The sequence below is a fragment of the Diospyros lotus genome, chromosome 11 (genome assembly GCF_014633365.1).
Source record: "Diospyros lotus cultivar Yz01 chromosome 11, ASM1463336v1, whole genome shotgun sequence".
NCBI classification, from domain to species: Eukaryota; Viridiplantae; Streptophyta; class Magnoliopsida; order Ericales; family Ebenaceae; genus Diospyros; species Diospyros lotus.
This window is the reverse complement of record NC_068348.1, coordinates 10,323,322-10,341,077: the sequence shown is the minus strand read 5'-3', so window position 1 is coordinate 10,341,077 and position 17,756 is coordinate 10,323,322. Positions and strand designations below refer to the sequence as shown.

At 40.4% G+C, this 17,756-nt stretch overlaps 1 protein-coding gene across 2 annotated transcripts in view; it reads right to left on the bottom strand.

Moving 5' to 3' along the window:
* The window catches only part of LOC127813347 (ATP-dependent Clp protease ATP-binding subunit CLPT2, chloroplastic), a 30,252-nt gene extending 14,910 nt beyond the window's left edge, over window positions 1-15,342 (bottom strand). The window contains exons 1-3 of one of the 2 annotated variants that reach the window (XR_008026103.1): window positions 15,045-15,342; window positions 14,922-14,957; window positions 14,687-14,796 (exon numbers count right to left, since the gene is read on the bottom strand). Coding sequence is in view for 1 of the 2 variants with exons in the window: in XM_052354283.1 (XP_052210243.1) it covers window positions 14,687-14,796; window positions 14,922-14,957; window positions 15,045-15,280 (382 nt within the window). In the remaining variant the exon portion in view is untranslated. The remainder of the gene's footprint in view (window positions 1-14,686; window positions 14,797-14,921; window positions 14,958-15,044) is intronic. The other variant, XM_052354283.1, reaches the window with a different exon arrangement.
* Window positions 15,343-17,756: the final 2,414 nt, after the last annotated feature.

Here is a 17,756-nt window from a genome sequence, read left to right as displayed (position 1 = left end):
GTAAGAAACAAAATATAGTAGCTAGATCAAGTGCAGAGGTAGAATATCGGGATATGGCTAATGCAACTTGTGAGCTCGTCTGGCTTAAGCAACTACTGCAGGAACTTAAGTTTTGAGAAGTGTCTCCTATGAAATTTATTTGTGATAATCAGGTTGTCTTGCACATTGCTTCCAATCCAGTGTTCCATGAACGGATCAAGCATATTGAAATCAATTGTCACTTTATTAGAAAAAAGTTGGTTGAAGGTGTTATTATTACAGAGTTTGTTAACTCCAATGATCAACTTGAAGATGTCTTCACCAAATCTCTAAAGGGTCCACGAATAGAATATATTTGTAACAAGCTTGGTGCATATGATATCTATGCTCCAACTTGAGGGGGAGTAGTTGAGTTGTAAATAGAGATAGTTAGCATGATGTCATGGCTTATGTCATGATGATGTCATGATAGTTGTATATATATGTGTTTCATCTCTTAGTTTGTAATAATATAGAGATATTCTTCAAACCATTTCTCTCTCTCTCTCTAAATTCTCACAGCAACCATGGAAGGATCAAGCCTCATCAGACTTCCAAAAAGGGTGGATTGACTTATAGAGAAGAATTAGGATGATTATTGTTGATACCATAGCACTTGTGGCCATTCCACTTATCAATGCCAAGAATTGAAAAATCAAATTGAGATGTTTATTTAGGAATGACACTTGCGAAGATATGTATGAGAAGAAGAGGGAAACAACGGGGAGCCACGAAGAAGGGAAGAGAGCTTGAAAGACATGAGAGACATAATCAAAGACAACAAGAGAGAGGGAGGGACTATAAACAGAATTCCCCTCTAGATAATGAACCGACACACCTATACACGTCATTTCAAGTGGCTTGGCTGGTGACAGCTCCTCTTCCCAAAAGGCTTATGCCCTTCTGGTCTACCAAGTCAGCTCAATAATGGAGACTAAGGAGAATGAAGAGCCCATTGCGTTCACACTAGCTGACAAGGGAGACATAATCATCTCGCATGATGATCCGGTGGTAATCTCAACAGTCATTGAAAAACATCCCATCGGGAGAATTCTAGTGGACAATGGTAATTCGGTGAACCTTATTTATTGGAACTACTTTGAACAAATGCGGATTGCCCCTGATCAACTGAAAAAGGTATCCTCCCCTTTATACAATTTCATCAGGGAGACTGTCTCGACAGCCGATTTAATCCAATTGCCAATCACACTAGGCTCCAATCCTCAAAGCATGACACGACAAGCCAACTTTATGGTGGTTAAAGCCACCTCGGCTACATATAATGTGATTTTAGGTCACCCCTACTCAATGATATAGGGGTTGTTATCTCCTCCTGCTATCTATAGATGAAGTTCTCTACCCCTCAAGGTGTGGGACAAGTCCGAGGGGATCAGTGAAAAGCACAAACTTGCCATGTGTCGTCCACAAAAGGGAAGAAAAATGAAGAGACCTCACTCATTACGAAGCAAGTTGTGCAAGACTGACCACCTATAAATCCCAAGTTGTATTGTTTTCTTCATATGAATTGCATGCATGACGATTGTTAATAATATGAGCCAAAGGTGTGACCGTGGATGTAGGCACATTTGGCCGAACCACGACAAAAAAAGAAATGCTTATACTCTCTCATGCAATACATTATCATTATTGTGTCCATTATAATCTTTCTTCACTTCTCAGGATGAAAGGAAAGATTAATCAAAGGCACTTTTCAAACAAAAGGCCCGTTGCCCCGCACATAACGGGGAAATGAGGAGAAAATGAAACCCATTGTCCTATTAATAGCCTAATAACGAGGTGAAAACAAAAGGCCCATTGCCTCGCGCATAGACTAGCAATGAGGAAAACAAAGGCCCGAAACAAAATATGACTATTCTTTCCAATCATAGAGGTAAACGTTACGCCGAACTTCGAAAACAAAACTAATTGCAGACGTAGGTATTACACTGAACTGCGAAAATATATTCTTTCTAATCGCAGACATAGGCATTACGTTGAACCGCGAAAACAAAACTAATCGTGGGCATAGGTGTTACGTCGAACTGCGAAACAAAATATGGATATTCTTTCTAATTGCGGACGTAACCATTACGCCCATAATTCCAGCAAGCATATATACATGAAATTGGGGAGCCGTGACATTAGAGCATCTCCAAAGGGAGTTGCTATTTTGGGGTGCTAAATTACCGATTTGCAACCTTGAATAGTGTTATGGCACCTCTGAATTATACATCTGCTCTAATGACAAGTTGCAAATAGGGGTGCCATTTTAATAATTAAATTCTAACAATTAATTTAAATTCTAACAATTAACTAAAATAAAAACATTTATATATGTTATTATTAATATATATTATAATTATTATATGTATGTTTTATTTGTAATTAGCTTAAGCCCATAGGTTTAAGACTCATTATGCTTATTATAAATAACAAACTAAGAGAGACTAGTCTCTTAAGTTTTTTTCTCTCTTAATTATTTTCTCACATAGTATCAAAGCCACCGGTGAGACAAAAACCCTAGCCGTCGCTGTGTATCATTTTCCAGCGACTTTTAAACCCTAACCGTCATTGCCCATACCAAAACCCCATTGTCCGGCCACAACCTCACCACACCACCACCACCCTCGAGTTTGCTGCCACTGGACCAGCCATGCACCGGTGCGTGACAACGCGTCCGCCGATCTTCTTTTGCCGGATTCTCCAGATCTGATCGCCAACAACCCCTAAAGCTACTTCTGGTGTCAAAGTCCTCATCATGTTTGACTTCAGTGGCACGATTTCTGCCGGTACTACTCCCGCTTCAATTTCTGTCGTTACCCCTACTGCCTCTCAATCCTTTGTTGTCTCCAATCTTGGGACAGCCAATATTACCACTATTAAGTTGATAGGGTCTATCAATTATCTCTCATGGGCAGCCTCTGTCAAAATGTGGTTCAAATGGCAAGGTCAAGCAGATCATCTTACCACGAAGGCTGAAAGTGTGCCAGAAGCTAATCGGGAGAGATGGGAACAAGTTGATGCACAGTTATGTAGCCTCCTATGGCAATCTATTGATCCATCCATTATGCAGCTCTTTCGCCCCTTTGAAACTTGTGTTGATGTGTGGAAGGAAGCTGAAAAGTGTTATACAAACGACATCCAATGTTCGTACATTGTGGTCTTTAATATCAAGAATCTCAAGCTGGAGTCGTCCATGAAATCTTATTTAGGGCGGTTTGGTCTCTCATGCAAGAATTTGATGCTCTTCTTCCTCTTACTACAACCCGCACCGAACAGAATGCTCAACGAGAGAAGTTTTTTATGGTTATTGCTCTCTTCGGTCTGAAACCAGAGTTTGACGCCATCAGATATCAAATCTTGACCAGCACTGCTAACCCTACCATGAAAGACTCTTTCGAAAGATTGTTGAATATGACAGGTGCACATGGTATGTCTTCTTCTTCTCATGTTGTTCCTCTAACTGAATCTTCAACTCTTGTATCTCAAGCTTCCACTGTTGGAGGAAATAGAGGACGCAATAATAATTGCTCACGTCCACAGTTTACCTTTTGTAAGAAACTGGGTCATCTTGAGAACAAATGCTGGAAGAAACATGGTCGGCCAGCTACTCCACCTGCATCATCTACCAGTGCAACTCATGTATTTCAAAGCGATCCTAGTCTTACTCAATCTCCACCAGGTTCACAATTGGTACTTATGTTTGCAGCTGAGTATGATGTCTTCCTGAAGTTTCAGGCCACCCAGCAGTCTCATCCTGGTAATCCCGTTGCTTATGTTGCTCAAGACTCATCCGTTAGTCCTTGGATTATAGATTTTGGCGCCACTGACCATATGTGTGGTAATGAACTTCTTTTCTCCTTACTTACCTATTCTAATACTTTATCTACTATTATCCTGGCTAATAGTACCAAAACTACAGTTAAAGGGATCGGCCAAATCACACCAGGTACCAAAACTGCAGTTAAAAGGATCGGCCAAATCCTTACTTCCTAGTTTGTCGTCATTGTCCATATTTAATTGTGAGTCGTGTCAGCGTGGTAAACACGCTCGTCATTCTTTTTCTCGTCGGGTCAATAATAGGGCTGAGACTCCCTTTTCCCTTGTGCACTCTGATGTATGGGGACCCAGTCACATTAATTCTACTCTTGGTTTTTCATATTTCATTACTTTCATTGATGACTTTTCTCGTTGCACATGGCTGTTTCTTATGAAGAGTCAGTCCGAGTTGTTTTCTATTTTTCAGACATTTACTGCTAAAATAAAAACACAATTTGGAGTTTCTATACATGCCTTACGTAGTAATAATATACCTAAGTATTTTTCTTCTCCATTTACTACCTTTATGACTGCTAATGGCATCCTACATCAATCCTCTTGTCCTTACACACCTCAACAAAATGGTGTTGTTAAGCGTAAGAATCACCATCTTATTGAGACTGCACGGACGCTTCTTTTACATGCCAATCTTCCCACCAAATTTTGAGGTGATACTATTCTAACCGCATATTATCTAATCAATCGCATGCCATCCTCAGCGTTACAGGAGCAAATTCCTCATTCCCTGTTGTTCCTTACACAGCCACTTTATTCTATTCCTCTTCGTGTTTTTGGATGTATCTGTTTTGTGCATTCTTTTTCACCTGGACATGATAAGCTTGCTACAAAATCTCTCAAAGTGTATCTTCCTCAGCTATTCTCGGTTGCAAAAAGGCTATAAGTGTTACTCTCTTGAGCTAAATCGCTATTTTTTTTCTGCTGATGTCACATTCTTTCAACATTAGTCTTTTTCTTCGGTTGCTCAGCCTGATTCACAAAGTCTTCACCAGGTTTTGCCTGTTCCTTTTTCTTTCTTCCGTTGTCCTCCTCAAGTCCATCTGTCTCCTCTATGGTGCCTACCCTACTGTTTTCCAGTCCACCTACCACGGCTCCTCCACTTCCTCCACTTCTTACATATCACCGTCATCCTCATCCCGCTACCAGCACCAACATTGCTCCAGCCCAGGACTCTTCTGACTCGCTCTCTTCGTCCGTTGTCCCTCCTGCCCCAGATCCTAAGCCCGACAATCTCCCTGTTGCTCTTCGCAAAGGTACACGATCTACTCGTAATCCCCATCCTATTTATAACTTTTTATGCTATGACCATTTGTCTCCTTTGTATAGGGCCTTTGTTTCAAGTCTTTCCTCTATTTCTATTCCTAAAACCACAAGTGAAGCTCTATCCCATCCTGGTTGGCGCCAGCGTATGTTAAATGAGATTGACGCCTTACATTCAAATGGTACTTGAGATTTGGTGTTTTTACCACCAGGAAAGACTCCCGTTGGTTGTCGTTGGATATTCACTCCCAAAGTGGGTCCTAATGGCCAGGTGGAACGTCTCAAGGCCCGCTTGGTTGCCAAAGGCTTTACACAGATCTATGGGCTGGATTACAATGATACTTTCTCTCATGTTGCGAAAATGGCCTCTGTTTGCCTATTTCTCTCTCTGACTGCTACGCGTCATTGGCCACTCTATCAACTTGATATTAAAAATGCCTTTCTTCATGGTGATTTGCAAGAAGAGGTATATATGGAGCAACCACCTGGTTTTGTTGCTCAGGAGAAGTGCAATGTAGTCTGCAAACTCGGGAAGTCTCTCTATGGTTTGAAACAATCTCCATGGGCGTGGTTTGGCAGGTTCAACACTGTAGTTCAAGCCTTTGGTCTCACTCGAAATAAGGCTGATCATTCGGTTTTTTATCGCCATTCTTCTTCCTTATGTATCTACCTTGTGGTTTATGTAGATGGCATTGTTATCACAGGGAGTGATCTGGTTGAAATACAAAAGCTAAATATATACATTAGCACTTTCAGACCAAAGACCTAGGCCGACTTCGATATTTCTTAGGTATTGAAGTTGCTCAATCAAGAGATGGTATCTCAATTTCTCAGAGGAAGTATGCACTTGACATCTTAGAAGAAACTGATATGGTGAATTGCAAACCAGTTGACACCCCAATGGATCCGAATGTCCGACTCTTGCCGAGACAGGGGGAGCTTTATTCAAATCCTGGAAGGTATAGGAGACTGGTAGGCAAGTTGAACTATCTCACACTCACTCATCCTGACATTGTTTTTGCTATGAGTGTAGTTAGCTAGTTTTTCAGCTCACCATGTAATTCTCACTGGGATGCTGTTATCCGGATTTTGAGATACATCAAAAGAGCGCCAGGTAAAGGGTTATTCTATGAGGATAAGGGTCATACAGATATTTGTTGTCATGCAAATGCAGATTGGGCAGGATCTCCTTCTGATCGTCGGTCAACTTCTGAGTATTGTGTTCTTGCGAGAGGAAATCTGGTTTCTTGGGAAAGTAAGAAACAGAATGTAGTAGCTAGATCTAGTGCAGAGGCAGAGTATCGGGCTATGGTTAATGCAACATGTGATCTCATCTGGTTTAAACAACTCCTGCAAGAACTCAAGTTTTGTGAAGTGTCTCCTATGAAGCTTATTTGTGATAATCAAGCTACGTTACACATTGCTTCCAATCCAGTGTTCCATGAGCGGACTAAGCATATTGAAATAGACTGTCTGTCACTTTGTTAGGGAAAAATTGGTTGAAAGTGTTATTGTTACAGAGTTTGTTAACTCCAATGATCAACTTGGAGATGTCTTCACCAAGTCTCTAAAGGTGCTCGAGTGGAATATATTTGTAACAAGCTTGGTGCATATGTTATCTGGCTCTATCTTGAGGGGGAGTGTTAGAATTATTAGTATATATTATAAATTATTATATGTGTTTTATTTGTAATTAGATTAAGCCCACAAGTTTAAGCCACATTATGCTTATTATAAATAACAAACTAAGAGAGGCTAGTCTCTTAGGTTTTTTTCTCTCCTAATTATTTTCTCACAATATATATATAATTAATAATTGATTAACTAAATAAAAACAATATATATATAATATACCTCCAGAACCTTCCTTCCTATGCGTTTCTTTCTCTTGCCTCCTGCCCCTCCACGGCTCACCCCCCCTTGCCCTCGCCCTCGCCGGTCGCCGCCTCGCCCTCGCCCTCACCCTCAAAGGTCGCCACCTCCGCCTCGCCTTCGTCTCGCTCAGTCGTTCGTCGCTACTCGCCCTCGCCGGCGATTCTTCTCACTCCATTGCTCACCACCTCGGCCTAGGCCTCGGTCTCGCCGACTCCAGCCCTTCATCGATCACTGCCTCTCTAGCTCTCTCTCGCTCTATCTCGCCTCGCTTGCTAAACCATTGTTTCATGTAAATATATGTATATATAGAATTTCAAATATAACCGTTAGATTTTACCGTTGGCAAATGCAACCTCTCCCTTTTTCTCTCTCCAGGGGTTGGAAAAATGGCACTAAAACCCCATATGCCATTTTGCAACCCCATATGCCACTCCCGTTGGAGTGGAAATTTTCTATTCCGGGGTGCCATTTCGGCAGTTACGGGGATGGCACCCCGGATGGCAACTCCCATTGGAGTTGCTCTTATGATAAAAAAGACATGTCACCCTGCTTATAGCCCGGTAACAAGGAGAAAAACAAAAGACCCGTTGCCCTGCTTATAACCCGGCAACGAGAAGAAAAACAAAAGGCTCATTGTCCTGCTAAAAGCCCGACAAGGTAAAAACAAAAGGCCTATTACCCTACTCATAGCGCGGCAATAAGGAGGAAAACAAACCCATTGTCTAGCATGTAGCTCGGTAATGGAGGAAAAATAAAACTGTTGTCCCGTAAGAAGCCCGACAATGAAAGAGACGTCATATTCGTCATTCTGCAGGTAATTCAACAACTAGGAAATGGAATGTCAATCATCATGAATACCCTCGGTTCAGAGAAAATTCCCAATATGTAAATAACGGCACAGTCACCAAGTCTATGTCTGGCACTCTTGAGTTGATTTGAAGATCTTTCCCAGAAAGCATCGAGTCATCAGCAAGTAGAGCCCCCGCCACCTCGGGAGCGCATGAAGGAATCGTGTCTACGCTCCTAGAAGATGATGAACTGAATGCAGGGACCCCTGCTGCGAGAGTAGAAGCTTCAGAATGTCATGCATCCTCCAAAGCATTTGCCTATGTTAGCATTCGGAGAATTCAAGGTGATATGAGTTTCCTAAAATCGGTTTAGGGAATCTTGCCTAAATCAGTCTAAGGAAACTCTCCTAAATATACAGCTGCTATCCTTTCCTATTATATAGTTTCCTATTGTGTATAGATCTATAGTTCCCTATTGCATAGATTGATTACTTTCCTTTTATGTAAATATCTCTTAGATTGATTGTTTTCCTTTTTATCTAAAACCTCTTCTATAAAAGAAAAGCCCATGTAATTAGATTGATGATAGAATAGAAACAAAATTTTTATTCCATTAATTACATGGTATCAAAGCCATACAGCCCTACAAACCCTACTGCCTTCATTGCACCTTTTAGCACCGCAATACCTTCTGAAACCCTACCTGCATCACACGCATTCTTCATGTCTTGCTGCTGGCCTTCTTGCATTTTTTTGATTAAGCTCTCTGCAGGATGTCTGAACTATTTGAAGCAATGATAACCAGAGAAACCTCACCCGCAGTAGATCAAGTTCCCGAAGCAATCCCAGAAGCTGGGCATGGAGTAGTAGCAGGGGAGTTACCCAATTTCCACCTGTCCTATCGATTAGATGGGAGAAACTACCTGCAATGGGCTCAATTGGTAAGGACATTTCTTAAAGGAAGGGGTAAGATCGGTCATCTCACTGCTTCTCCTCCAAGGGCAACCGATCCTATGTACCCAAAATGGGATATTGAGGATTCCCAAATACTGTCTTGGCTATGGAATGCTATACTTCCAGAGGTAAGTAGGAAATTACATGTTTTTGGGTACTGCTAGGGAGATTTGGGAAGTTGTGAAGCAAACTTACTCCAAAATTCAAGATGCATTTCATCTATGAAATGAAAACTAAAATTAGTAGTTCTAAACAAGGGGGGTTGTCTATCACCGAGTATTGTAATTATATGAATGATCTTTGGCTTGAGTTAGACCACTACTAGAATATAAAGATGATTTGCAGTATGGATGCTACAACCCTTAACCAAATAGTTGAAAACGGGATAAGATTTTTGAGTTTTTGGCTGGCCTTAACCCCAAATTTGATCAAGTGAGGGTGCAGCTACTTGGTCGGGAAAAACTGCCCTCTCTTAATGAGGTATTTGCTGTGGTAAGAAGTGAAGAAAATAGGAGGCTGGTGATGCTAAGGGAATCTGCCACTGACGGATCAGCAATGGCAGTGAACGAAGGAGAGGGGACACGACCTAGATCTAGGGCGAATAGAGGCTCAAACTCGAGCCAATGGAAGAGAAGGACTATGGTGCACTCATTGTAAGAAACCCAGGCATACCCGTGACACATGCTTCAAGCTTCATGGCAAAGAGGTTGTCCTAAATAGGAGTGGAGGAGGATTCAAGAATCTGGCTGCAAGAAATCAGGTTTATCTACCACACAAGGAGCAAGAGAAGGACCAGCCGAGAGTGAAGGCCGAGGCTGACAGCAACTCAAATCTCACTCCATTTAATGCTGAGGAGATCGACAAGCTAAAGTCTTTCCTTAAATCAATGCAAGATGGATCCTGCTCTCTAGCACAATTGGGAATCCCAGGTAAATGCACTCATTTTGCATTTTGTTCTACCTTAAAAACTAATCGGAATGATGTTTGGATCTTGGATTCAAGAGCAATAGACCATATGACATCTAACCCCTGTGTATTTTCCACCTATCAACCTCTTAGGACCACCAAGATGATCACAATTTTTATGGCACGACAACTCCTATTGTTGGCCATGGCAGTGTGAATCTTAGCCCTAATCTCTCCATTAAACCAGTCCTTCATGTCCCACACTTATCAGCTAATCTCCTATCCATTCATCAACTCACTAAAACCTTAAATTGCCAAGCTATTTTTTCACCTAATATGTGTGAGTTTCAGGCACTAAAGACAGGGACGAGGATTGGTGTTGCTAAAGAAAAAGATGGGTTGTACTGCTTTGTAGGGAAGGCTTCTTCTCCATCTAGAAACCAGCCACCAGTCGCTTGTTCCTCTCAAACTACAGTAGATTATCACAATATATGGCTGCATCATTACCGCCTTGGTCACCCTCCATTTACTCTATTAAAAGTTATATTTCCTACTTTATTTCATTCTATTGATCCCAATATCTTTCATTGTGATGTATGCATTCTTTCCAAACAGCATCATGTTCCTTATCCCATGAGTAATAAAATTAATTCTAAACCCTTTGCTCTAATTCATTCTGATGTATGGGGGCCTTGTAAAATTCCTAATTACTCTGGAGCTTGGTGGTTTATCTCCTTCATTGATAATTGTACTCGAATGACATGGGTGTTTTTGCTAAAAGATAAGGCTGCCATAAGAACAGTGTTGCCAAATTTTTGTAAGATGATTACTACTCAATTTGGAACACCTATACAGAAACTTAAACTAATAATGGTCGGGAGTATTTTAATCACCATATGCATCAATTTTTCCCACAAGAAGGAATTGTCCATGAATCTTCCTGTATAGATACTCCACAACAAAATGGAGTAGCTGAGAGAAAAATAAGACATTTCCTTAATGTGGCCCGTACACTACTTCATCATCATAGAGTTCCTAAAAGTTTTTGGGGAGAGGTTGTCCTCACTGCTGCCTTTCTTATTAATTGAGTACCCACAAAGCTCCTTCACCAACAAAGCCCTCTTGCTTGTCTAACTACACATTTTCTAGATTTCAATGTGCGTAATCCTCTTCCTCTTAGAGTATTTGGGTGTGTATCCTTTGTTCACATATCCAAACAACATCAAGATAAGTTGGATCCAAGGGCACTCAAGTGTGTTTTCCTAGGGTATTCTCCTATCCAAAAGGGATATAAGTGTTACCATCCTTCTACTCGCAAGTTGTATGTCTCCATAGATGTTACCTTTGTTGGGTCCCTTTCTTTTTTTGGTTCCTCTCCAGCTGGTCCCCAGGGGAAGAGACTTTCCCATGGGGACTACAACTTCGATGAAAGCTTTGATGATACTCTCTTGTCTGCCTCTCAGCATATCTCTCACTCTAGTTCTAATTCTCTTGACCAAACTAGCCCTACTACCGCTCAAACAACTCAGCCATCACCAACCCGACCTTCTCATCCTCTTATTAGTCTATCCCTTGGCAATCACAAAGAAGTGCATGATCAAGCTAAGTTGGGTGAACAAGCTGCCATCAAAAGGCTTCCCTCTCCAGTTCGGTACAAGGGGTCTCCTTACATCTACAAGCGAAGGCAGCCTATCCAAGACACACAGCATGCACCACCCTCGGATTCTGGTCTAGGTATGAATCTCACGCAGGATACTTTCTCTTCTGATGGCCCTATCTTTGATGATTTAAACCTACCTATTGCAGTTAGAAAAGGGGTTAGGAGTTGTACACAACATCCCTTAACCAATTTTCTCTCCTATCATCGTCTCTCCCAAAGGCATAAGAGTTTCCTAGTTTCCTTGGATTCAATTATCATTCCTAAGTCAGTAAATGAGGCATAATAGTATCGGAATTGGAAACAAGCTATGTTGGAGGAAATGAGTGCCCTAAAAAAGAACCATACATGGAATCTTGTGTCCAGACCTAAGGGGATCAATCCGGTAGGGTGTAGATGGATTTTCAATGTAAAATACAAGGCTGATGGCACCCTAGAAATATATAAGGCCAGGCTGGTAGCTAAGGGATACACACAATCTTATGGAGAGTCAATTATCTTGAGACATTTGCTCCAGTCGCAAAAATGACCACGATACGAATCCTCCTCCCATTGGCAGCCTATTTTGGATGGAACCTACAACAGCTAAATGTAAAAAATGCATTCCTCCATGGGGATTTGGAGGAGGACGTATATACGGAGTTGCCACCAAGGTTCCAAGAAGGGCATGAAGGGTAGGTATGTCAGCTCAAGAAAGCTCTATATGGGCTTAAGCAATCTCCTAAGGCTTGGTTTGGATGGTTTTCCAAAGCTATGAAAATTTTCGGGTATGACCAAAGTAGGGGAGACCACACTCTCTTCATAAAACACTCTAAAGAAAGTAAAGTGACAGTTCTATTAGTATATGTAGATGATATGATTGTCACAGGCAATGATAAGGAGGAGCAAGGAAAACTCAAGGAAAGGCTGTCCAGGGAATTTGAGATCAAAGACTTGGGGGTTCTCAAATATTTTCTAAGAATTAAGGTTGCCTAACTATTTGATGCCTGCTTTAACCCAAAACATGGACTCCTCAGCCTTCTCCGAAACAAAGGAACAATATCCTTAGGACCTTCTTTCTCAAAAGCATTCCTCCCAAAAGATGTTCCATCGAAAGAATGCCTTTCCTCAACCTCCAGCTTCTTCCTTTGGTCCAAGTCCTTGTAGAATGTCTATCCATGTTCATCAACCTTAGGATCAGATTCCTTAGAGCCAATATAAGATTGCTCTAGCCCAGATTGCTCTATTAAAACTTCTTTTAACTGCATGTGGATTGTCACAAACTTGCTTGGCAGCCTTAAAAGTACCTCCAATCTATTAGCTGCTCATAGAATAACTTTTAGACTGCAGCCCATGCTTTTTCAAAATGGCTAATTCTTGCAACTTAGTCTCCTCAACCACTTGTTTTACAGCGGCATGATGCATCATTTTCACAGTAGGCCTTAGCTCATTGTTTAGACCATTAATGAATCTCAATACAAAGTAAGACTCATTCAAGGTCGGATAGGAATTGAGCATCATTGCTTTCAATTCCTCAAACCTGACCTAATAATCCATAATAGAGCCTTCTTGTTTTAGTTTACTGAACTCTTCATTGCAACTCTCATCTCCAATCTGATTTTTAGCCGGCATATCCATTGAATCAGTGTTTTGTTCTGATGTTACTTCATCAGCTTCTTGTTGCAAACCAGCGGTAACAGGTAGGATTACAACTTCCGCTAGAGTGGATCTTGAAAAATATTCCACTGGTATTCTAACCTAAAATCTCTTTGAAATTTGAATCAGAAGTTCATCCAGCTTGTGGTAGAGATTATCGAATTCCTTCTTGAATCCGTACTCCATCTCCATTGTTTGCTTAAAAATTGCTTCCAGTACTTGAATCTGCCTAGATCTACAGAAAATTCATCCGTCTCAAAGACTGAATCAACCTAGATCTGAATTGCTGCTAACAGTCACCTAGATCTGAATTCAATAATCTTGACACTGACTCAATCACAGTCGAGATCTCCTTGCTCATAGCCTGTTGAAATCGCCTAAGTTTAAGGGATAGAAGCAGCCAAGAACAGCTGAGAAACAACCTATAGGTATTGCTTGTTCAGCAACCATCAATAATCAGCAATCGCCTAACTTCCATTTTTTGAGATTGTCTTCCTAGATTGCCTGCAAAATTAGCATCGCTGCCTTGCATGCTAAGGTGCGCTTACCTATTAGCCAAGAATTGCTCTTGAGGACTCGACCAACTCTATTGTAGCTCCTTGAGAGTTCAATTGACTCCTGTTGCAACTTCCTGACAAGCGCCTATTATCACCAACAGCAATCAAAATCCAGCCGTTCTGTTAAAATTTCTAAATCACATCCAAGAATCGTCGACTCTAATACCATTTGTCATGTTCTTAGGGTTTGCTTAGGGTTTGAATAGGAAAATTGGAAGGAATCACAAAGACAGAATCAGAACAAAGAGAATTGGAGGGAGAATTAGATTGAAAGGGTGGGAGATAATAGCAAGAATATAGGGAGAAATGCAAACAAAACAGAGAAAGAGAGAGAATCAGAGGGATTGGGAGAGAGATCAAAAATGTTGAAAGAGAAACAAAAGTCAATTATCATTCAACTCTTATCATTCTCTAACTAATCTAGCCCATTTATAGGCTTTCCAATCCTTTCAGTTACAATACAACTAAAAGGTACAACTAATATAATAGCAAGTACAAGAACCAAAAGAATTACATATGATACATAATTACTACCCTATCCTTGGGGTCCATGATAGTCACCTTTTCATTAGATGTCCCAATAAGTAGATGGCTCCCATTGCTAGCCTACAAAGCATAAAACCAAATTTTTTTTTAGATACCTTAGTTTCTCTGCTGAACCTAACCTTAATCACCCTCTCCCAAAGTCTCATTGTATGGCTCATTGACTTAATTCTTCTATAATTTTCACAAATTAGAACATCTCCTTTATTCTCTTAAACAGGTGATAGAGAACTAGGTTCCCAAACATGGTTTCCTAGGTTTCAAAATATGTCCCTATTGCAAAACTGATCTTCCTGGATCTCAAAATCTGACCCTGCTCCACTGTATCTTAAGTGTTTATTCATTCCAATTTACTATGTTCTTGTAATTCCCCCCAGAAATTAATTTAAATAAGAAAAATAATTACACAAGAGCACTGGGGCTTACAGTATCCAAGCCGATCCCCAATCCTTACGTAAAACCTGTGACCTAGAAAATTTTTCCCCTCTCATTACTATGAACACAAAAGGTAAACTGTCACGCACATGTTCAGGCTTGGATTATCAAGGATCCCCAATTTTATTTTTTTTTTGTGTTGTTGTAATTATGGCGCAAAACAACGATAAAACGTATATAACGGTAAGAAACAGAAAATAGAAATGACACAAATAACTAACCCTCAATTAAGATGCCCATCAGAAGGGCTTCTGTCCCAGTCGTGGGGTACTTCAGCTTTCTTGCTTCCAATTCAGCCATAGCAAATGACTTTATTGCCTTCGAAGACCATCTAATTTCACCCAACCCCAATTCAAATATCTCAATTCCAAACAAACCCAAAGGAACTACACAAATCAAAAGATAATGAAAGAATAAATAACCAGAAGTATTCAAGAAAATACGAAGAAAACTCACTTGGGTACTTTCCCGTGAGAAACCCTCTGTGGTTTACTGTAACAACAATTAACAACCATCTCAACTCCATAACTTAATACAGCGGATTATGCACATTTTTATAGATAGAGATATGAACTTTACGCAGTGGGGAGGCTGAAGGAGACCGTGGCAGCGATGGGTCGATGCTTGGGCAATTGGGGCCTGATATTGGTGGACTGAATTGAGAGTTTGGTTGTGCCTAGCCATGGATTATCGAAGCTTTCTGGTCTCAGACTTGTAGTCAATGAACTTGGAACAGAATTAGACAGTCTGTAATCGCATTGGGAAGCTCGGGCAAATGTTGAGGGCGTAGAGAAAGAAAGTGAATGAGCTGCCATTTTCCTGAGAAAATGATGGAAAGTTCTGGGTTAGGAATGTATTGAGTTGTGGATAGGGAGCGAAAAGAAAATGGAAAATTTAAACTCTTTCCACTCCAAACAAAACAAGTTTAGTATTGGTTTCCAAAAAAATTTAATTTTTTAAAATATTTAGTTGAAAATCTATATTTTTATATTTGATAATATTTTTAAAAAATTAAAAAAATAGCATTCTCAATATTTATTTTTAATCAAATTTTTCACAAAAAATTTTCTATGGGAGTTGGAAATCTTAAATTTTCTTGAACTAGGGAAAGTATTTAAACAATAAAAAGATTAAAACACTCATTATCCTCTTATAATTTTTTAATTATAATAATATATTATATATACACATATATATATATATTATGTGTAAAAATGACGTATTTTGACTTCTTAAAAAGGTTATGGGTTTCAATATTTTATATATTAGAAGAAATTTATTATTTTTAAATAAAAAATTAAATAAGAATAATTTAAAAAAATAATATAGATTCCCATAATTATTACATTTAAACCAAACATAAGAATATAAAATTTACAGAAAAGAATATCCAACATTCTTGAAAATGTTTAAAGCTAACCAAATATAGCTTTTTCAGAAATCTAAAAACTTCTTTTATACCAAACGCACTGCAAGATTCAAACGATTTCTTTAAGATTACAATCCTTCGTCAAGTTAAGGAATTTTTTATTTTATATTTTACCATAATAGTTAGAATAATAATAATTTGATTGAATTATCAATATTCTAATTGTTGTTTCCAAAATACAATAATTTATTTTTAATGTGAGAAAATACAATGTGTGTAGTTGATCACGAGAATCTTGAGAGTGTAGAGTCTTATGAGTATTGGGGGTAAGGATGTGCAAAAAATCGGGTAAACCAATTTAACCGGCCATAATAATCGGTTCGATTTCGATTACTCATTTAGCAAAAATTCAGTTAGTTGGTTCGGTTCGATTCGGTTATTTTGGTAAAAATAACCGAAAATCGAACCGAACTGTGGAGTGTAATAACCCCCCTACCGGAACCGAACCGTGAACCCCTCTCCCTCACAAGGGCGCGACACCCCAAGTCCTCAGATCTCCTTCTCTCCTTCCCTCTTCGTCCTTCTCTCTCTCTCTTACCATTTCATTTTCATCCCAGATCTCCCTCCACAATCCCTCGTTGTCGCTAACGTGAACCCCCCTCCCTCACGCTGGCGCGACACCCCAAGTCCCCAGATCTCCTTCTCTCATTCCCTCTTCGTCTCTTCTTCCCTTTTCGTCATTCTCCCTCTCTCTCTCTCTCTCTTTCTCATCCCAGATCTCCCTCCACTATCCCTCGTTGTCGCCGATGGCGAAAACGAAGGCTCTTCGACTTCAAGGCTTCATAGATGGTAGATCAGAGAGAAGATTGAGAAGACCTAGAAGGTGGAAGGACCGAACCGATCCTTGGTCCTTCCGTTTGCTCAACCCCCATCATCTCCAACACCGACTGTTGTTTCCGTCAAAGCAACCACCTCCGACGCTTCTTCTCTAATGTCTACGCCGACTTGGACCTCCAACACAACAACGCCGACTTCAATGCCTACGGGTGCATCTCTCTCTCCTCCAATTTCACCACCATGTTCGCCCTTCGATAAGATTTCTTCTCTCCAACTTTTATTTTTCCAAAAACGTGAGAGTTTTTTAACTATAGATTTTTAGATCTACAAAAATTCAACCGTCCGATCAAACTTATTTTTAGATATATGAATCACTGTGGTTGGGGGAATCCAATTATCGGTTCCAATCATTGGAATCACCGGCCGGCCACCTGGTGGCCAGTGACGACAGATGTTCAGTCTCTTCGGTAGGCTAGGTTAGTTTGGTTTTCAGTTCAGTCCGGTTACCATGTTTTAGTTTTCGGTTAGTTCGGGTTCAGTTAATGGGTTTGGTCGATTCGGTTCGATTCCGTTATTATAGGTCGGTCGGTTCGGTTCAGTTAGAAAATTTTGGGTGGTTCGGTTCGATTATAACCAATTGCACACCCCTAATCGGGGGTCTTAAGAGCCTTGTGGGTCTTGAGAGTCTTGAGAGTTCTAAGGGTCTTGTGGGTTTTGAGAATCTTGTGAGCCTTGTGTATGTTGAGTGACGAGAGAGTCTTAGGATCTTTTGAATTGGAGAACTGATGAACGAGAGACTTATTCGGATCTAACAGGAGGCTTTTTAATGACCGAGTGACTCTTAATGATCGAGAGACCTGTAAGACGAACGCACTATTAGGGACGCGGATGGGTGTCCCCGCGCAAACCCTCCAATGCTTAAGCCAAGTTCTTGAGAGCAGGAGCGCAAGAATATATTCAAAGTGCCAAAGATAGCGTACCTGAGATAGGGGGAGAGACCTCCTATTTATAAAAAAAAGAGGGGGGACATATGGTGGCTATCCCAAGAGTCTCATGACTCATCCCGAGGGTCTTGTGGCCCATCC